Here is a 22,135-nt window from a genome sequence, read left to right on the forward strand (position 1 = left end):
GCATGTATCCCCGCATGAGAACTGCAGTGCTTTCTTCGGACATGGGGAAGTAATTACATTAACGACAACTCTGCTCCATTGAAATTTCCCACTCAGCGAGCATTTGCATGACCGAGGCAAAACTCATTGGAACGAAGCCACTATTAATACTATTAACGTCACCAGTTTATTTTCCTTTTCCTGCAGATGTGAAAAAGATTTATAGAGGGTATGCAGTGGCATTTCCACATGTACATCCCTCACCAACATCACTGTGTGGCAGAACAAACCTGCTACGCATGCAAGACCTGTAATATCTTGACCCAGTATTTTCATGTTTGTTTCCGTTTGCTTATTATCTTTCTAATTTCATGTGAACACACCTGGCAGATGCTCCACAAAAAGGTGGAGTAACCATGGCGATTTCTGCATACAGTAACATCACAGTGATGTAGCTGTTGGACAGAAAGACAATTCAAATTCATTCAATGACACCACAAGGTAAAGCTATTGTCCATAAAGGACAGTGTTATTTTCTACAAAAGAAGCCACAATGATTAGCTGAGCTGTTTGGCACATGAACAGTAATGATATGTTGGCAGGTAAATGCATGATTTCAATGGTATTTCATAAGAAAATAGACATGATAAAACTTGAAGTCTTAAACAAAAGTCAATTCTGTGTGTATGAATAAAAGCCCCTATTCAACATCTTCAGTTCAGATAATCTACTGTATGAATGCTGGAATAAACAGATAAAGATAAAGAAGGCTCTGGTATTGTGAGGTCCCATTTATGGTCTTCGTACTGTTACAGTCTTCTGATGTCCAATCTGTAAGCTTTCTGAGGTGAACAGTGTCACAGTAGATTGAAGAGTAAAGTTCGTGGTTGATGTTGTGCTTCAATCTCATGATGTATGTCTCAGCAGTCTGATTCCCCCTTTTTGGTCAGGAAGTTGATGGAATTTGTGATTCTGTGTGTGTGTGTGTGTGTGTGTGTGTGTGTGTGTGTGTGTGTGTGTGTGTGTGTGTGTGTGTGTGTGTGTGTGTGTGTGTGTGTGTGTGTGCGCGAGTGTGTGGAGGGGTAGTGAGAGAGTGAGCCAGATAAGAGACAATAACAGAAGGAGAATGGACACAAGCATCATCTATCCTCTGTTCTGACTGGCTCTCAGCAGGTCTCTCCCAAAATCCTGTGCAGGTCTCCAGGCAGAACACGCCCCTCTTCACCGCGACTTATATTCCTCACCATCCTGTAATTACACAGCACAACACAGCTTCAAAAAAACGTCACCGTTTCAACAAATCTTAATTTAATCCTCATTTCGTTTTTTTTTTCATCTACAGACTTGTTGGTATCTGAATTTTAAAGTGGCTGTAGTCATCATTTCTGAAACACTTAGTCTATATTACCACATTCCTGATGAGTCCTCATGGAGCAGATGGATGACATCACCACAGTTGAAAATGATGTCATCAGTGCTGGCCATGCTGCTCTCTACCATGACTCTGTACCTGCCTGCCACCTGGAACAGAAGAAAGACAGGTAAAACTCAAGAGAACAGTGCATTTTAGTACTTTTCCTCATGCACAACAATCCTAAATCTACATCTAGAGATAGACAGATAGACAGATACATATATAGAGTGCAGGTTCCATTGCAAACTGTCTTTTTTTTTTTTTTTTAACCAATTTAGGATTGAGTAAAACCCCCTTATGATGTGACTCAGCACACGGGCAAAGTAAGTTTCATCGTCCACCAAGTGTATCGTCACAGTCACATGTTCGTGAATAGTCCCATTGATAGTCAAGAAGGCAGCTGTTATCTAATATGAGCCCACTAAGGCCTCTTATTAGATAATACCTGCCTTATCTAATATGAGCCACTAAGGGAGAAGAGCAAGAGAGAGGAGGAGGAAAGAAAAAAAGAAATGCAAGAATGTTGGCGTGCAGCAGGGTATAGAGGAACCCTTTTGTTGGAAAGGTGATGGACAATGGCTAATAGCCCTCATCAATGAATTATTTTGGTTTTGTTTTTGTTTGTGTTTTCCCAGCGAGCTGTCATAGTGGCGGGATGTTCAAGTGTTATTTTCTCTCAGTATATACCGGGTGTTGATTTGATGGTGTTGATGTATTGAGTATTCTTGGCATGTAGAATATTTCAAGTTTCCGAGTATTTCAAGTACTTGGCGATGTAAACCTTTCAGGTCAAAAGAGTGTGGGACACACTAAAGTGATGTGTCAGTATTGCGTGGAAATAAAACAATTTGCTTTATTATCCTCCCAAAATATTAAGCTGCAGGCTACATAAAGCTGATAAATTATGAAATCAGGAAGTTTTTTTCATTAACTTACTGTGATAATTGTGTTGATGCTACCTTTGTTGTTTTAAAGCAAATAAACAAAATATGTATGTTGTATCATAACAGTAGCAGAAATAAGTAATGACCTGGAGTTGATGCTAAAAGCTAAACGATTTTTAATAATTGTGTAACTTAACCAAAACTGCAGCACCAAGTCTCTCCAAAGTCCAAAGGCAGCAGGAATCAGGATTAATATCCACAGGTTCACAGGCTAACAAGCTCTGAGTATACTGTCCTACTCTGGTACTTGAACGAATCCCGCGAGCCCCAAAGTTCCTAATTGGTCCCTGCGGTATTCTTTGGTGTACAGGCTACCGTTCAGCATGTACGGGAAGCGCTGAGGGAAGCAAGTGTGTACAAGAGCTGGTATCCCCAGTAGTCAAGAACAGTTGAGTCATGTATACAAGTTTGTACCGGTTTGTCATACTGAATGGCCTCAGCAGCGAGCACACACAGCTACGGTAAGCTAGTAAAACTTGATTCAGTCAGTCAACACTTGCATTGCTTAAAGATAAAAGAAGTTACACTTTGTCACACAGTACTCAAGGTAGTTTGTAACACTATTTAAGGTTGTATATGCTTTATTTTGATATAGGTGGCAGTTTGTTTGGTAACATATAAAAGGTGAATTGGCAGAATAAGCTGAAACCTTTTGTTAGTTGTTGGACAGAGGCCAAGGATATGGCTATTACCTGGAGGCGGTACATAAATATCAAACTCACAAAAATACCAATAGGAAAGGTTAGTTTTTTCATTTGGCTGCTAGCTGTCAGTCATTAGTGTACGGTTGGCAGTGCAAGAGGACTCCGTGCCCAGTCCCACCACCCATCCTTGGTGTTGGCAACCGATTGCACTTTTTGTGGTCTGTTAGTAGCTGATATACCCACAAGGCTTAGTGATCATAAATCCCCCTCGACATAAGAGCAAATCATTTCTCCAGTACTACCTGTGCCTTGACAGTTACAACATCTTACCAGTGGGGCAGGCTGATCCTCCTCCTCTGAGTCTGATAGGTTGGAGAGGTCTGTAGCACCCCAGTCTTCCAGGCCTTCGCAAATCACCACTGAGTGAGCAGGTACAGGCCAACCTGCAGGTGAGACAACTGAAAACTGTAGCGTTATACTTTTTGATCAATAATTTTATTCCATGATCTATCCACTATGAAAAAAGGCACTTGTGACAAAGATGTTGTTCACTTCATTCAGGGCGTTCATGAAAGCTACCAATCATTTTTAACCAAAATAAAAACCACTGTTTCTGCTTCAGGAAATTTTGTATAAAGATCTGTTGGTTGACCTACACTCCCACTGACTGTTATTAAGGGTCAAGTCATTTGAAAATCTTGGTGTACAAAATCTAGGCACTTTAACTGACAACAAACAAAAAAAAAACCTCACAAAACTCTTCTACAACTCCATTGGTAGTCAGTCATTGCCTGTTCTATTACATGGCATCAAAGAGTCAAATGCTCATGAGTCTGTACTGTAGGTTTTAGCATTTGTTTACATATTTCTATTTTTATGATAATGTATTTTATGTTTTACATATCTTATGTTTAAGTTGGTGTGTTTTCTATGTTTCACCTAGATGCAAGGCAAATTCCAGTCAAAGACAATCTAAGGTTGAAAGTAAAGTTGAAGACCAACTGGAGACCAAGTGTTTAGAAAAGCAAATGAGAAGCTTCTCACGCCTCTCCTACAAAGGAGTAGTCTGGATACATCTGTGATTACCCACTACAGACCAATATAAAATCTTCCACTTGTAAGTAAAATAATTGAAAAGAACTTCAAATGGTTTCAATCTGGATTACAGCCCCACAAAAGCACCGACACAGCTCTCATTAAGATTCTGAATGATATTTGTTTAGAATCTGATTCAGGCAAGGTTTCAGTTTTAGTCTCAGTAGATCTAAATGCTGCTTTTTAAGCAGTTGATCATAAAATATTATTGGACAGACTAGAAAAATGGGTTGGGCTCTGATGTGGTTCAAGTCAAATCTTCAGGGCGGGAACTATTTTGTGTCAATTGTTAATTATACATCTGAGCTGACCAATATGATGTGCAGAGTTCATGTCCAGGCAGGGTCAATCCTTGGTCCTCTTCCATTTAATATTTACATGCTTCAATTAGACCACATTATACAAAACAGTAATATCATCTATCATAATTACGCAGATGACACCCAAACTTACCTCCCTGAACAAATTAAACAAATTAATGATTGGATGTAACTGGACTCTATATAGCTAAATGCAGACAAAACTGAGATGTTTGGTTTAAGAATTAAGGCTGAAAGTTAACGCTCATTTGGACTATGTCCCTGAAAACCAAAAACCATGTCAGAAATCTTAATGTGATCTTGGACAGTCACATCAAAACAATTATAAAGTCTGCATTCTATCATATTAAAAACATAGCAAGAATCTGAGGATTCATGTCCAGGCAGGTCTTAGAGAAACTAATCAATGCTTTTATTTTCAGCGGGTTAGATAACTGTAATGGTTTTTTCTTAGGTCTCCTGAAAAAAACTCTCACACAACTGTAGTTCATAGAAAGCTGTTGCTAGAGTCATAATAAAGACCAAGAAAAGTGAACACATCACTGTAGTTCTCAGGTCTCTGCACTGGCTTCCAGCTTCCATTGGCTGCATGTCTATAAATCTCTCAATGCTTTATGATCAAAGTCACCTATGATTGTCTCTTACCATAAAAAACCCTCTTGGACCCTCAGGTCATGAGGTAGAGGGCTGCTAACTGTTCCCAGAATGCATTTAGTTACTGTGCACCACAGAGTTAGTTAAAAACGTTTATGTTCTGCACTGCCTTTAATTGAACCTTAAATACTCATCATCCTCATCTATTCTGTCTTTATGTCTCTGTTCTTAAATTTTTAATTTCCTTTAAAAAAGTTTCTATTCTTTTACATCTTAATGTTTTATGCTGTATTGTCCTTCCTTTTAATTTTTTAATGCATTATATCAAGCAATTTGAATTGCCTTTGTGTATGAAATGTGCTATACAAATGAACTTGCCTTGCCCTGCCTTTTCATTAATTTGTTAAAGCATTAATCAAAAGAAAATGTAGAAAATAAAACAAAAGAAAAGACAAAAATACTATGAAGTGACTGTTGGAAAAAAGTAATTGATTTGTGTATTTGTGTGTGTATGTTCTGATTTTTGATTTAACAGCGACTCACTGCGTCGGGGTGAGTGAACCACGGGGTCAGAGTGGGCGGGACCAGTGTGCATTGACTCCTCCCCTCGGAGCATGTGGGAGTGGCTTGTTGCCAAGGAGCTGTGAGGAACAGGGAGACACGCTGAGCAGCCTCCCACCGACGCTCCACCCCACGACACACACATCTCTGATGCACTAAACAGTATCACCATGGGAACAAGACACGACCACAACAAACAAAACGAACAACAACAACAACAACATCCACTGTGTCACAAAACAAGCTCATCCACATTCTGCAGATTAACACAGCATTCCGTTAAGTTCACAATCACATATATTTCAGTGTCTGATTTCAAAGGATATTTGAGTTTATGACACAAATATAAATTTTATCAGAGATCACTGCAATATATGGAAATATTATTTTGAGTTTTCAGTGTTTTACACACATACCAGGCCTTGATTAAACAGCATTTGCAAATAATTCAATGTGGTTTAACCTGCTTTAAGTAGTAGATGGGTGAAGGTTGTCCGATATAGCCCAGGATATAGAAAGAAAATGAATATAATCACAGGAAAATATCTGAAAGTCACTTATCTGAATAGATTAAAACCTACCCATCTGAAAAATACGTTTTTAATTACTCACAAATGCTATGTTACCTAGGACTATATTGTGTACACAAATAATTGAAAAGTGACAGACAATCACAGTATTGCATCCTCCATCTGTTAGTAAGAATCAAAAAGTCCCACAAGACAATCTCTGATAATTATCATCCCATGCTCAGATACTTTGACAACTGAACTGAGAGTCTTTGTGAATGTATGTACTTAAAGGATAAGGCTGGCATTATTTTATATTGTCAACAAATCCCATGAAAAGGCCAAAACCAACCCTGTGCTCATCTTCTTTTCAGTATTTTCTGGCTTCCCTAACCTCAAGCCCATTGGTTCCTCCTGAAGATGTAAAATATATAGTTTAATCTTTCAAAAAGGTTCAATAATTTCCCGAAACAGCTGGGCACTGCAGTTTTTGGCAAATGTTTCTCAGACAGGAGGAAACAGGGTATTTGTGTGGGACTATTTTCAGCCACAGACTAGTACAAATTTGTTGTGCTAGTTGTAGCAGCAGCGGGACAGTGTACGTGAGAATGTCTCAAGATAAGCTAAAGTGCCCATGTTCTCTGTTAATAAAGAAACATCCCACCCAGTGCAAAAGTGAGGATCATTGATGTGTTTTAATTGTTTTTGGACAATGGAGGTCTATGACAGAGAGGAATAAGCTAAATCCGGCTTTGGCTACACAGGCTATCCTTCTAAGTAGGATCAGTTCATTGGTTGGTTTTGGTCTTTTCGTGAAATTTGTTGACAATAAGAAACATACAGAATATCAACAGACATTCCTTTAGGTTTTTGAGGAAATAAACCATGCTCTTCAAATATTTGACTGAGAAAAAATTATGGGCCAATGTTGTTAATTTTCAAAATGACAGTCAACAACAAGTTGTGTATTCTGAAGCTCAAAAGACTCAGTCCTTCATCAAATTCACAACATGCTAGCATGCTAGCAGTAAGCAGATCATTGGTATCTCCTAAAAAAAAAAACTCCACAAGCACCCACATACACACTTAGTCTCCATTATTGACACTCTCCCAGAAAACCAGTACGTTAAACAACTAACAAGTATCTGAGCATCTATCTCTTAAGAAACATCTGACAATGTACACTCAACTCACTTCTGTTATCATTTACTCGCCCTGTAATGTTTAGATGCTTGCCAAACCCCAGGATCAGTAGCATAACTGTCAACACACTTAAGGACTGTTTAAGCAGCCTGACAATATGCTAATTCAGTGGTTCTTAATCATGGTCAGCAGCTCTTTGAAGAATCTAATCAGGAATAGTTACACACTGGGGAGACAAGGGGAACGTAGATAACTGGTGAGTGGAATTAAAAACCAGCAGCAGTCATAAAGACCGAGACTAGCTGCACTGGTGCAAAAGGTTTTCGCAGTAGATTCAGTGCGAAGCGCTCTCCATGGTGCTGAAATTCAGCAGGGACAGTGTTAAAGCAATCTGCAGGACCGCGGGCAATATAGTCATGTATAGCAGGACTCAAGGGTAATGACAAAGTTGATAATACATATCCACACACACACACACTGTACTCATAGAAATTCATTCAATAACTGTAACATCCCATGTACAGATAATCGTAATGCTTCGTTATAAAAAATAACAAGATAAGGTGGTGTGTGGGTGAAATTGAGGAGTTATTTGATCATCAAATCATTTCAGAAATTGAGTTTCAGTCATGAACACTAAGGGTGAGACAAATGTTTTCCTCAATTTACCTAGCTTTCAATCAATTTCTGAATTGAGACTGCATTACAAGCGACTTCCCATTCTCACTACCACACACACCTGGAGGTGTGTGGTGGTGACACAGAGGATGGGAGGGGAGGTCATGCAGAGAGAATCACCTGTCAGAGAGGGGGTTGTCTGAAAGTGGTAGAGGGGCCTCATCTGAGAAAGAGACAAGGGACAGATGACACAGAGGCATGGCTTTAATTTAAGGAAACGGAAGTATACAAACAACAGACTGGATTCTACCCAAAGACTGTCATAGAAACCCTCGAACATCTGCTATTTCCAAAAAAAAACAAAAAATAAGGCTACTCTGCTGAATCAACAGTAATGAAGATAAGATGACAATAGATCTATACTTCTATATTGCCTCTTCACATAAGGAAATGAGAGCTGAACCCAAGTTAAACAAAATAAAATAAGGCATTTCAAAGAAAGAAGGAAACATAGAGATAGCAACTGAATCATAACAACAATGGAAACCTTGACACTGTTTCTCCTGGTTGGTGAGAATTTTTCGAATCTCCGTCAGCCAGGCAACTTTGACCTCCACTGTGGGAGCCTAGATAGACAAGCACACGTAAACACAGACAGACACACACACACACACACATAGAACAGAACAGAACAGTAGATAGGTGTGTGAGTGAAAGAGCTAAAGGTTCAGACACTGAAACTCCGTGCAATTATAAAATAAATGGAATACGTAGAAAATGGAAAGCAGAAGATCAAATACCTGAACTATGTAAACTACTTCTCTACCACTGTAACAGATCTCAAATTTCTTCACATCTCCTTTCACATTTTCTGTGATTCCCACTGCACTCATCTACAGAAAGAGAGAACAGTCATTAATTTCACTATAACCTGTCATGGTTACTGATTCTGCACCGTTATTTTGTTTAGAAATTGCAACCAAGGGTTACGTCTAACAAAAAAAAGCAAAACAATTCAGTGGTTCCCCAAACTGCAGCCTTCAGAATGATCAGTTAAGTCAGAGTTGGATCAAAACTGGTAAAACATAATATAAACATAGCAAAGGGAGGCTTTATTGTAGGGCTGTTGAATTGGGTTGCATTGGATGTAGCTAGGTGTACCTAATAAAGTGAGTGTGTTATGTATTGTTACTCTGAGGCAGGATTTGAAGCTGTAGAAGGGTGTCCTGTCGTGGTTGTCCTCGTCTCGGCGCTTGCAGAAGAGCAGGGCGTGTTCGTAGAGGAAGAGATGTCTCTGCATGGGTTTGAACCTGGCCAGCTCTTTCATTCGCACCGCTGCCCTCTTATGGCTAATCCACACGCTGAAGCCCCCCTGCATCACCACGCGGCCCAGCTGGCTGAGGTCACCCTGGGACAGACAGACAGACAGACAGGTGGACAGAAAAGACCGTAACATAGACTGACTGCACCTACAAGCAAACAGAAAACAAAACAAAACATGAACTTAGAAATGGATCACTGTAGAGTGACGCTTAAGATGCTCAAATTAGTGCTGCACAAAACACATTATATGGACTACACTTCAACCATCAACACGAATAGGTAACTAATTGGGGTTCACTAATGTTCGCGTATGGGTTTACAATGAAATTTAACAATGTAATTAAAGACTATACCTCAGGCTATGGGGAAGTACACAGAGCTGTGCTTATTTACAACTAAATAATGTTGTTTTTTTTTAATTTTGTGATGCAGTTTCTGAATTTTAAGGTGTCTATGCAGAACAGTTAAAGATACTGTTAGAAAGACATGAAGCAAAACACACTGCTAGAGATAAGATAAGAATAGATGAGATATACTTTATTTTTCTCTGGGGGGGAATTCGGTTTAGGACTTGCAAGGGAATTCCACAATAAATTAAAAAATAAAAAGAGCCCATAAAGCAACCATTATAACTACTATAGCAGTGCACATTTTTACGTTATTTTGCACCTATGGTTAGATGCCAAACTGCATTTTGTTGTCTCAGGACTTGCACCTTGTGTAATGACAATGAAGCTGAATTTGATCTAATCTAAAGATACAGAAGAAGTATTTCTTAATTATCTCCAGTTGGAAACAGTAATATTTGAACATTTGCTGATAGTAAATATATTGAGGCGACTAGTGCAAATACTTTATTTTGAACCCTTATTATTTTCTATTTTCTGAACAGACGAAACGAAAGTATGCCTAACTGAATGAACTTTTAATGAGTATAACTTCCCTCTTTAGTAAACAATAAATGAAACCAATTAATTGTAATTTTTCCAAGTTCATAAAACTTTAGAGACTCATTTCATAGTTGTCAGTTTATGCCTGAGGTAACAGAAAACGAAAGTAAATGGGAAATATAATATTGCAGATTAAATGAGAAAACCGAACTGGGAATAAATGAAAAACACTTACAGAGTAAAAAATTCCATTCATTCTGTTACGGTGAAAAAAGACATGTTTACCACTCTTACGCCCCTTTGTCTCCCAGACATTTCAGTAGCTTCGATCTGACCATTTTATATTAAAGCATAATGACATTTCATAAATCCAGCATCCAGAGACAGGATTGTCCACTCTAACATATCTATTGATTTGGCCGGCTGGTACCTGATATCCAGTGATGGCTATCTGATGCATGGAGTCGTTGACGGACTTCAGCAGCTCCAGCATGGAGTCCAGAGCCTCCTGGAGTTCACAGCGGTATCGCTCCTCTGTACAGTGCTTCAGCAGCTCCTGAACCAGGACGGAGATACAGGTTGAAAGGTCCGCATTTTTCCATTTATCTAATCTCGTTTGCCTTGATTATTGCCTGCATGACTGTCTGCACATATACTTAAACGACTGCCCGCCTGTCTGCAACTCGATTTGTCTCTGTGCCTGTTTAAGATGTCTACTTGTGTCCACATAAGCGCACTTATTTGTCTGTATTTCAGTCTGTCTGGTCCCTGTCGTTGGTATAACTGTGCTTGATTGTTTGGCTCTCTGTCCCAACGTCTCTTTGTCTATTCCTCAGTCTGGTTGCAACATTTATCATATTCTAAACAAAATCAATTTCAGTGCAGACTGACTGACCACATGGCGTATTTTTTTTACTGTTTTAAAGCAGTATTACACTAATCATCACAGCGCACACAAAAACAGACTCCAAAAAATGCAGGCACAGTGTGCTCAGTATCATATGAATACTCAGGGCACCTTCAGCCCAAAGTTCAACTCACTTTTTACTCTCTACTCTTGAACATTTACATTTATCAAACTTCTTTTTTCCCTCAATCCTAGGGTCAGGAGGACTTCAATGAATATGAGACAGTTATAGACAATTAATTTAGCAGCCACTGATGCACTTTTGCATCAAGGCAGCAGAATCTTTTGTAAAATAACTGTTTCCCTATTTTTTGGATTTCATGGTTTGCTACCGATAATTGTTCAAAAAAGGTGCCAGGATTTTCTGAAATGATGGACATGTAATCTCAAAACAACTGAACACACTCATGTCATTGTGTGAGATGCATTTCTACAGGACTCTCCATCACTGACAGTCCTGTGCATCACAGATGTACAGAACCTTGAGTAGCAGCTGGTACTTTGTGAGGCGCTGGACTGGTTTCAGGAGGTAAGAGTCCAAACCTAGCTTGTGGTCGAGCTTCTTCTGGCACTCCTGCCAAGAGAGAGAGAGAGAGAGAGAGCGAGAGATACATTTTCAACAGATTTTGCTGCCTGGAATACAATAGGCATAACTGGAAAATCATAAATGACTCTCTGTTGAACGTGATCATGTATGATCACGTTAAATAGACAGTATGTAACTACCTGAAAGAAGGGCGAATCAGAGCACTGTCTCCATAGCAACTCTGAGCGAGGCTTGTTTTGGCAGTAACGCTCGTACACCTGGAACTTCTCTTTCTGCTCACAAACACACAAATGTACACTTAGGTGTGTTATGTCATATCGCTTCCCATTAAGTCCTTATGTTTCTCCTCAAGTTTCCTCACCCGCTGTAGGAAGCAAGCCCCCACCATCTCTGGTGTCTCCAGGCAACTCTGCAAATCTTGAAGGAAGATCCTGAATGGAGCATCCAAGAGGAAAATGACAGGAAATTGGATTGGTGAAAAGCGGGGGAAACAAGGACAACTCTGCAACAGCTTGTGAGCACTGTGTGTGTGTGTGTGTGTGTGTGTGTGTGTGTGTGTGTGTGTGTGTGTGTGTGTGTGTGTGTGTGTGTGTGTGTGTGTGGCTTGCCTGCTGTGGAACTGATAAATCTCTGGCATGTTGCCAAATAGAACGTCCTTCTGACTGCGTAGAGCTGAGGGAAGAAGATAAGACATGGATGGGTCCTCCATTTCTGCCCTGTAGCCCTGATTAGTGTAGAGGAGGGAGGGGGGGAGTAACAGAAGATATAATAAGAGGAAGAGAAACAAGAAGACAACAAGTAAAGAAAAAAAGAAGAACTGGACAGAATAAGGAGAAACAGGAAATAAAGAATGTGTTTTCATCTCTTTTTGATTTTGGAAAATCAGCATGTCTATCTGCTGGACACTGACACATCTGAAGTAAGAGCAGTTGAAGTGTCATTGTTACTGGTATAAACCCATCAGCAGGGGGAAACCTTGGTCCAACCAAGACATCGTCTTCCCTCTCTCCCAGTATGCCCTGCTGCTCTGCACTGTAAACTGACAAAAGCAAAAGTATGCCATAAAATAATCTAAAACAAACTCACCAGAAGGACAGAGAGCAGCTCGTCCACATAGATCCTCTCTGTAGCTATCAGTTCCTTCATAACATGTCTGCAAAGAGTGAGAAGGAGAGAAAAACAGACAAAAATTGAATGCACAGCTAAAGAAAAGATTTAATGCCACAATGTACGCTGTAACATTGGCACAAAAAGAAGCTGGAAAAGCTCCTGTATGGGTTACACGCATACAGCTGCACACTAAGGCACACAATCCGTGCAAGAGGAGAGTCACAGGTCAAGCTTTAGGTCAGGGATCAGATGAGACAGGTGAAAGATTGCACACCGTGTGACTTGCTCTGGATTGTCTTCCACCTCTGAATCTGTTTCGGGAGTGGGGCCATACAAACAGCTGCGGTTGCCTTGGTAATCATGCATCACCTCGATCTGACAAAACACACATGAAACAAGTCTCTCAGCTTGGACACATTTCTAAGGCAATTTCTGGCATATTTTAAAACCCATTACATTATTCTGCAGATGTTTCATTATCCTCATTAACACAATACACAAACTTTAACTGGTTTGGCTCTAGGGATGGCAATGTCGGTCTGTTGGTCCAACTACTAGATGGATTGCTCTGACATTTGGTACAGACATTCATGGTCCCCAGAGGATGGATCCTACTGACTTTGGCAATCTCGTGACTTTTATTCTAGCACCACCATAAGGTTGACTTTTTAGTTCTTTATTGAAATATCTCAACAACTATTGGATGGTTTTCTCTGACATTTGGTACACACATTCATGGTCCCCAGGGGATGAATTGTAACAACTTTGATCTCCTGACTTCTCATGTAGCATCATCATCATCATCAAGGTAAAAATATAATTTTGTCTAATATTTTTGGTTTATGACTAAACACCTGCAAAAATAATGACATTCCCCTTCAGTTTTAGCTGTTCTTTATGCTTTGTGCTAATTAGCAATTGTTTGCGTGGTAGCATGCTAAACCAGTATCGTGAACATAGTAACCATTATACCTGCTAAACATCAATGTGATAGCCCTATCATTGTAAACATGTTAGCATGCTGGTGTTAGCATTTAGCTCAAGTGCAGCCTCACAGAGCCGCTAGCATAGCTAAAGATTCTTAGTCTTGTTTTAGCTAAAAAAACAACTATCAATACTCTCAGTAAACAAATAAGGAATTGTAAGCAAAAATACTAAGTATTAGTAGTGACAAGTAATTCAATAAATGTAATGATTGTAGTATTTACACCTCTATTTATCTCTTTATTTGGAAAAAAATCTGTACAAAACAGTAACACTGTACTCTTGCACTCCCATTTGGGACACGTGGCAGAAAATCTAATGAATTTGTATAATACTTTAAAAACAAAACACAGTTTATCAAAAGTTCCTTACAACACAAATAGGAAACACACACACACCTTGCGTTGGGTGTTGTTTCTCCTCACGGCTTTCTTGCCGGGAAGAAGATCAAAGGAAAACTTGGAGTTCAGGACATTTAAGTCTACACCTGCAGAGAGTTTGGCGGTGCAAAGAGAAAATGCAGAAAAGACACTGCACATGAGCTATACAATAGGGTACAAAGCAGGGTGTGTCAAATGCCATGAGAAGGTATCTAATTTCCATGGAAACAATTCTACACTCTGGATGATGAGGAATATGGGATGAGACAATTAAAAAAAAAACATTTCCATTAAAGTGATTTTAACCTGCTACTATTCAATTCCTCAAAAAAACGTAAAATTGCACTGGAAATTGATTCTGACTTATTTTCATGCGAAAAGCCAAGAGGAGCGATGTGAGGAAAGGGGGTCGTTTAAGAGGCTCATACCATGTTTGGGGGAGAAGAGGGGTGACTTGCAGCGTTGCAAGATCTGGTCAGGTTCGGGCCTCGGGGCCACCAGCTGGATGGGTCGGACCTGCACATCCGCCAGCTTCCTCAGACACTGCTCTCTGTTTCTGATCATGGCCTGCACCGAGTTCAGCTTCTCTGTTACCATGGAAATTTGGGACTAGAGAGGAGGAGAAAGTGTAAGGTGAGGTGGGTTGTGGGTCACCTGTGCGTCTGTGCCAGTAGTGGTTTGTTACCTGCAGCTGTGGGGTGAGTATGGCTTCCAACTCCAGGCTCACGGTGTCCTGGCTGTTTTTCAGTGCGGCCGGTGCCCTCTCCTGGTGAAAGCTCAAGTACTGCAGCGCCTCCTGAGCTCCCTCTCTAGTTTGGAACTTGTCCACCATCTGACTCGCCAGCAGATAGGCTCCCTCATCACACCAACGAAGCGCCTGCACGCACAAAAGCAAAAGATACAACACTAGAAAACACCCATGTACATGAATGATCTTACTCATACATTTTATGTTTTAAGGCACGTTATACAAATGTTTAAATTTGATTAAAACAAAGAAAAAAGGAAAGATTCACTGGAGGAACTTTAACGGTCGTCCTTTGAAGGTTTTTGATCAATAGTTGTCTTTGTGGAGCACAAATCTAAGATGCGGAGGAGAGTTTGGTGGCATTGCACAACTGCATTTTTGAGAATGACTTTTTCACTAACATTTTGATATTAAAACAAAAACACAGCTTACATTACTTGTGTTTTGTGCCGTGTAAATCTTTGAGTATGTGCGTTTGCTTGTGCGTCATATAGCTTACCTCTTCAAGGCGGCGCAGCAGGTCTCGAGCTCGAGCGAGCGACGCCCGCTTTGTGCGAACGGCAGTGGTGATGACATCACAGTGATGTCGCAGCTCATTGCAGCGCTGGACGATGAGTGCCAGGGCGTAGTGGTGGTTGGCGGCCAGCTGATGACCGTGCAGTATCACCACCTGGGCACGAGCCATCTCCTCCTGATCCACACACACACACACACACACACACACACACACAAACAATGAGTTTGCCAACATTTTATTATAGTTCTTCGTATAAACAAGTGAAATGATGTAACTTTTGAATGTATGAAAAGTAAATTCTTTCACATAAAACACAAAAGTTAGATTTCCAAGCAATAAAAATAATGCACCAAACCCACTGTTACTTTCATTTTTGCCGCTGAATCCTACTTTTTGTAAAATGGTTGGGTACGGCCACTGTCTGGATGTGCTGAGAGATACCGTCAAATGTGTCCCCGAGCAACAAAGTGTGAACAAAGGTTTTGACGTAAAAGCAAAGACACTAGTGACACACTCCATAGCAGTGGGTGGTGGTAGCAAGTCACTCCATGGGCTGGCAGCCACCACTGACCATAAAAAGAACAAAAAGTAAGGTGACTGCAACAAAAATGTTGTGGAAAATGGAAGAGCTACCACCGGTTGGAGCGTTGAGGATTACAAGTAAGAAGAAAAGATTAAGATTGGCAAAGGGTCAACAAAAAACCAAAAAAGAAAGAATAAACCCTGGTCCAACAGAAACATGATGGAGAGAAGCAAAGCAACAGCTTGGCTTCTGATCAGACTTGGAGGTGGCATCCGCTTTACTGAACCAGTGACGTAACTTCTGACACCAGCTTCTACAAAGTTATTGTTATGAAATGGCAGTTTGGTGTGGGAATTACATTTTTCTGTCAATGCTGTTGATGGCCACTATTGAATGCCACAAAGTAAACTAACGTCAAGAGTTGTATTCGGCAGAAGTGCACGTAACACCGAGTTAAACAAACTAAGTTACATAAAGTGAAGCAGGACCGTGTTTATTTTTGTCATAAAGTTGACGCTACAATAACCACATTTATTGCCAGAGGCATCCGATTACTTTACGTTCATTTATCAGCCCCTTCAGTCAGTAACTTAATTCATCAGTAAGGTCCCTCCTTAGCTCATTATCTCATCAATATGTAACCCGGCTCGCAAACAACAGAGCTAAGCTACATATATTGCTACCAGACATGTAATAACCACTTGTGGCTACAGAGGCCGCTGCTCGGCAAAAGTTATATAGTCTCACTTTAATGTTGATTCAGTCGCTTTAAACTGGTCAGCCATGCGCATGTTGTTGTTGTTGTTGTGTGTGTGTGTGTGTGTGTGTGTTGTGTGTGTGTGTGTGTGTGTGTGTGTGTGTGTGTGTGTGTGTGTGTGTGTGTGTGCGTGTTTGTGACCTGAGCGTGTTTGTCCAGTGTCTCCAAGTCTTTCAGTAGTTGTTCTGTTTGAACCAACGTGGTTCCAACAGAGGCAATCTCCTTCTCCTGGGCAGAGAGCCGCTGCAGCACCTCCTCCATCTACACACACAGATATAATCATCAGAGCAGCGTAACAGTCAAAACTGATATGATTCAGGAAGGACGGAGACGGACAACAGTCATCGCACCTGCTGGAAACTCATTTCATAGTGCAGCAGCTGGAGGTACTGCTGCAGCTTCAGGTGGTGCTTCTCAAAGAAGCCATCAAACGCCTCCTCCATGTCTATGAGCTGAGCCAGGAGCCTAAAACATACATGTGCACATCACACTCAGCCTTCCAAACAAGCTGCCTGGTGAAATAAAGGTTTAGTAAGATGAGTTTATCAAACTGATAATGTGTCTTATACATCCTCTCATCTATATATCCTTCTTTCAATAACATATGTATTCTTTTAAAAACTTGTTAATCTCTCTATGGAAGATCAGAAAATGTCTGAACTCTGGTATTCATGTTGTACTTCACTTATTCACTGATACTGTACCTCTGAACAGTGTCTATATCTGCCTGTATATCCCTCTCCTCCTCTACTTCTCTCTTAGAGGCCTTGACCGTTTCCAGGTTGGACAGCAGCAGGCGTCCTTCTTTCAGCACACTCCGGATATCGTCCTGAAACAAAGTGACGAACAGCAACAAAAAGGAAAATGAAATCATGAAATGAAAAAAAAACAAAAAACAGAAATACAAGTCAAACACAAAAAAACTGCCAGAGGTAGAGAGCGAGAATGAAAGACTGGGGAAAGACAGAAGAGGGACAACCTTCATCTGTCGGTATCTGTGCGTGTGTGAGTGCAGCAGGAACTCAATGGCGTTAGCTTCATCTGGAAGTTCGGTCTCAGACAGCTCTGATCCAAAGCCCTGCAGCATCTGGGCGATCTCCTTCACTGTCACCGCAAAAGTCTCGATGGACTGCACACACACAAATAACACACGTGAACCTATATTGAACAGTTCTAATTCACGTAGGTTCGTCAGATTCAGTAGTTTTAGCCAAATTATTAAATACAAGAACACAACTAAGGCAGTAAGAAGAGCAGGGTGATCATTTCCCTTTATAACTACATAAAGTTATATTTTAATTCTCACATTAAAATATCATGGATCCCAGTTCTTAGGAGGATGTAAAGCTCTCAAACAGCTTTAAGCTTCGCTAAATCTATTAAGTTTAGCAGTGCTGATAGTTGTTGAGTTATTAGTTTGATTTTTTTTTGTATTGTTTTATTTTCTGTTCCAAAGACCAGAGGTGCAAAGTTTCCTTCTTCATATTCAACAGCAACCTGCCATGCTCTGGTGGACTGACAGTACGGCATCAGAAGTGTGTACCGTGCGGAGGACGATCCAGTCACTTTGGCAATACTCCACTTTTGCAGTGAAGTCCGATGTCAGGTGGTTTTCGTCGATGTAGCGCAGAAGGTCACCAACTGAACGCAGCATCACCACCTGCAAAAAGAGAAAAAAGAAGGTGTCTCGCAGCCACCGGGCCAGTACTGTGTTTGACATTTTAACCTTCTGGAGTCTGCCAGAAGGTAGCTGACGAACACACTGAGCATGTTTTATTAGTAGGAACATAACTTTATTTATATATCATGTGGATATATGTGGAGAAGCCGAGAAAACCAGTCGAAAGTGCTTATGTGGAGCTTTCAAACTGTATCTCATTTATGTCTTTACACCATTTGAAAGAAATATTTAAAACTGTTAATTATTTTTTCAGTGATTTACAGACTTACATAGACTTTAAATGAAAAAGGCACAAAAACCAGTTGGAATAAAATCACTTTACATGTAAATAAACTGTATAATAGTTTAGTTTCTTACATTTTTCTGTTGTATTTGTGTGTATAAATAGTGAAACAATATTTTCTACAACCCTGAATAACATTTTGAGTGATAATCACTAAAGAATCATAAATTTTTATAGGTGCCTGTGTCATTTTTCTTGAATTTTAGTTCCTGGCAGTTTTATTCTAAATCAGACTTATAGCTGGGTTTGTGTTGAAAAATGACACCATGCATTTGAAGTAATGACAGTTTAAAACTATTAGACAAATATAAAACTGAGTGCATGGAAAATCTGCAAAAAAACTTGAAAAAAAAAAACCCCGGGGGGTTAATAAATAAAGAAATGAACTGTTCTAGTAAGAGAAGAGAAGAGAAGAGAAGAGAATCTTGTGTTGTGTGGAACATTAGCGGGATTGTGCTGCATCAGATCTGGTCAAATTTAAGGGAATACAAATCTTCTCCCACCCCTCAATACTCAGTTTTCACTCCCCGTCTCACCGGCATCTTTAACAGGAAGTCATCCTGGCTGAAGCGAAATCCCAGGTCAGTGCTGGAAGATGGACTGGGGGCAGAGCTTAACAGGCCACTGGGTCGCAGCACCAAGACCAAATGCAGATTGCCTGGAAATGAGGTCTGAAAGAGGTAGTGTATTATTTTATTTGTTTACTCAACTTTTTCATATTATTAGATACTGTAATGTCTGGAACAGGGGAGAAAAGAGAGGTAATAGTATTTAAAGATCCCCTGCAGACATTTTTAATACATAAGAAATAGTCTTCTTCCACAAAAGAGTTCATTATCTAGTTAAATATTCTTAAAGTCACTTCTACTCCTCCCTCATTGAAAAAAACTGCTGATTTTAAATGGATAAGTCTCCTCATTCACATTAAAGTCCAGTCTCAGTGTTGGTGTGCTGCAGGTTTTAAGTTTCCACATCACACTTCTATAAGTTGCATACTGGACCAGAATTGGCCCTCACAGCTAGCTGTGGTGTCACAAAATCGCCTGGCACTGGTGGCGAGGGTTTACGATGAGTAATAATAATAAAAACACATTTCTGAGTGGACGGCTCCTTTAAAAACGAACAAGCTGTGACCACAACCGACAGCCAACCACCAGCGTCACACAAACTCACCTGATATATATTTTCGAAAACTTTGCTGGACCTTTTTCAGAGCAGACTTTTAGTCATAGCAGGAGAGCACAGGTATTAATAAAAATGTTACCAATGGCTCGGTTCTATTCATGGGTCCCAGTAAACCACGAAAGAGTGACAGTGAGACAGCATGCACAATACCAGCACCGCCAATACCACATATCCAATACACCTGTGCCGTTCGTACTGCAACATTTCAGAATGCCCTCTGTGAAAGAGGTCTATTTATGCTCTTAATTTACGAGAAGTTGATTGCGTTGGGTCAATGCAATTAGCTGCCACCAGGTTGCTTTTCGTTGCTTCCACCCGGAGTCCCAAGCGTATAAATCATGCTTATCAGCAAAAAAAACCAACAGAGCTCCGACTTCAGGATTACGAGATATAGAATGAAAGTATTTTGGCGATGTGGGTTCGTCCTTCACCGCATCCCTGGATCATGGCAGAAGTGTACAGACTTGGGGGGCGAGGGGAGTCAGTCGGTCAGTCGGTCAGAGGCGTTGACAGCTGAATGGTTTACTCCAGCAGGCCTGACAGTCAGCCCCACGGTCTGACTCTGCTTTTTTGTCACTCTTCGCTCCCACACTATCAACTGCCCGCCCTCTGCAAGCCCTCAAATCTCCTTCCTTGCGCGACAGACTGTACAGTTTGTCTTGTGCAAACACAAAACTGTCATCATCTACAGTACTACTTTGACGAGATGTCACAGCATCAGTTAAACTGTGAATTAGTCGAAATGTGCTCTGTTCGTGGCTCTGTTTTTATGTATTACTGCAGCAGATGATTTCCCGGCTTTGCATATCGCCAGTTAGAGATGGAGCAAATAATTGTTGAAATACACAGCTGCTGTTTGGTGAAAATTCAAAATCGGTATACTGTTGGAGCACAGCGGCACAAGGATTAGAAGCAGCAGTGATGACCACTGAGCAGATCACCGATCAATCACTGCCCTCTCCTCACCTGCTTGACTTGTTTTCCAATGACCGTATCTTTTTTTCTCATCTCCCCTCCTCCAAAATGCTCCCTACTGTCAACTCCACATTTCCTCAAAAGTGTTTGCACAGGAGTTGGTAACCATGAGGGGGACTTTTATAGGTCATATAAACCTCTTCCACTCCATGTCAACTGGTAGACCTGAGAGGGAAAGCGCACTGTACCGGTGTTAAAGCAGTTGGCTTTTGATACACTGCCTTCCCATTATCCCCAGCTATAATGCATACGCTGTCATCTCATAAAACAAACAAAATGCTTTTTGTCACTCCGCTCTAAGGCTGGTAAGTTTGTTTTCCACTTGCAGTACCAAGGCCACGGGTGTTTTAGCACGGATGGGCTCTTTCGGCTGACAGCTTGCAAAGGAAACTTTTGGGCTTTCTGCGTTCTGTGTGTTGTTGTCATCACATCTAGCGGCTTTTAGACCTTTAAACCAGACACTGCTGACCTGAGGCTGGATGCGCACGCAACTTTCCCTCCCGTTCACCTACATCTCAACAGCAGTTTTCTTTAGGACAATAACGTGCATGGTGAATGTCCTTCCGAGTAGTCGTAACGAATCTTGACTTTTACTCCTACAGTGGCCATAATGGATGCTGATGGATGACTGCGGTCTCCCCAGCTCACCTACATTTCACAACTGCACTGAGATTTGTGGGTATTTGAGACGTGTTCCCAAATCTGTTACATAAAGCTGCACAACTTGAACACCACTCCACAGTTACATACTGCAGTGCCAAAGCTTACACAGCCTCTGGCTGTTCTGCACCCACAGTTGCAGGTCCAAACACACACGGACACACACAAACGAACGCGTTTGTCATTGGCCTGTCCCGGTCCCCCTACACATACTCTTTAACATTGAACTGCCATCTGAATCTGGCTAGGCTCCTCGCCAGGAGGCATTTTAAATATAGAATACCGTCTGCACTGCACTGAGGACACATCCCCACCTCTGTGTCGCAGTACTGAAGCGTCTACCCCCCCCCCACCCCCCCTCATCTCTCTGCTGCAGTATCCTCTGCGCCCCGTTTGAAGCCTACCACCTCCCCAAACCCCGGCGGATCTTACCGCGGCCCGGCGCAGGCGGGGGAACCCCCGCAGCGGGTTGGACTCGGCCATGGCTTTCGGCGTTTCCCTGTCCTTCCCGGCTCTTCCCCAGCTCTTCCCGGGACCGGGAAGTCTGCAGCGGGACGCGGTGTCGGGAGCGAGCAGCCGCAGCGATGGCACCGTAACCTACACTGCAGTGTCCGGGCGGGCCGGGCGGCGCGCTGAGTGCGCACCTCGGCAGACGCACTTCTGCTCTGGAGCAGGATGACGGGATGTGTCTCCCTTACCTGACGTCAAAGCCAAAATAAGTTGGCCGCTCCGAAGCACAAGATCTCCACGTTATCATTAATAAAGTGACCGGACTGAACGACTTTACCAGACTGAATGACGGAATTGTTAAGCGTATTGTTTCCCAGCAAGAAACACGGTCTAC

General features: G+C 41.3%; 1 protein-coding gene and 1 long non-coding RNA gene across 4 annotated transcripts; one reads left to right on the top strand and one right to left on the bottom strand.

Annotated features, from left to right (window-relative positions):
* Positions 1 to 1,145: 1,145 nt before the first annotated feature.
* Positions 1,146 to 21,774, bottom strand: LOC120802572 (proto-oncogene DBL). Its single transcript, XM_040150520.1, has 26 exons — positions 21,724 to 21,774; positions 19,008 to 19,142; positions 18,051 to 18,167; positions 17,487 to 17,636; positions 17,212 to 17,336; positions 16,858 to 16,972; positions 16,649 to 16,768; positions 15,210 to 15,401; positions 14,648 to 14,839; positions 14,391 to 14,571; positions 13,981 to 14,069; positions 12,873 to 12,973; positions 12,575 to 12,641; positions 12,097 to 12,212; positions 11,850 to 11,919; positions 11,668 to 11,760; positions 11,423 to 11,515; positions 10,465 to 10,590; positions 9,014 to 9,229; positions 8,622 to 8,714; positions 8,369 to 8,447; positions 8,002 to 8,044; positions 5,534 to 5,706; positions 3,312 to 3,424; positions 1,388 to 1,500; positions 1,146 to 1,227 (listed from the first exon to the last, which is right to left on the bottom strand). The coding sequence occupies exons 1-26, from the start codon at positions 21,772 to 21,774 to the stop codon at positions 1,146 to 1,148; spliced, it is 3,045 nt and encodes a 1,014-aa protein (XP_040006454.1).
* On the top strand, positions 1,425 to 6,942 carry LOC120802573. 3 transcript variants are annotated; one of them, XR_005709244.1, is made up of 4 exons: positions 1,452 to 1,520; positions 1,672 to 1,716; positions 3,925 to 4,098; positions 5,526 to 6,942. It is a non-coding gene; the product is annotated as an uncharacterized LOC120802573 (long non-coding RNA). The 3 variants fall into 3 exon arrangements; XR_005709243.1 differs by lacking the exon at positions 1,672 to 1,716 and adding an exon at positions 3,298 to 3,430 and having other exon boundaries at positions 1,462 to 1,520; XR_005709242.1 differs by lacking the exon at positions 1,672 to 1,716 and having other exon boundaries at positions 1,425 to 1,520.
* Positions 21,775 to 22,135: the final 361 nt, after the last annotated feature.

This window comes from Xiphias gladius, chromosome 17, assembly GCF_016859285.1.
Source record: "Xiphias gladius isolate SHS-SW01 ecotype Sanya breed wild chromosome 17, ASM1685928v1, whole genome shotgun sequence".
Lineage (NCBI taxonomy): Eukaryota > Metazoa > Chordata > Actinopteri > Istiophoriformes > Xiphiidae > Xiphias > Xiphias gladius.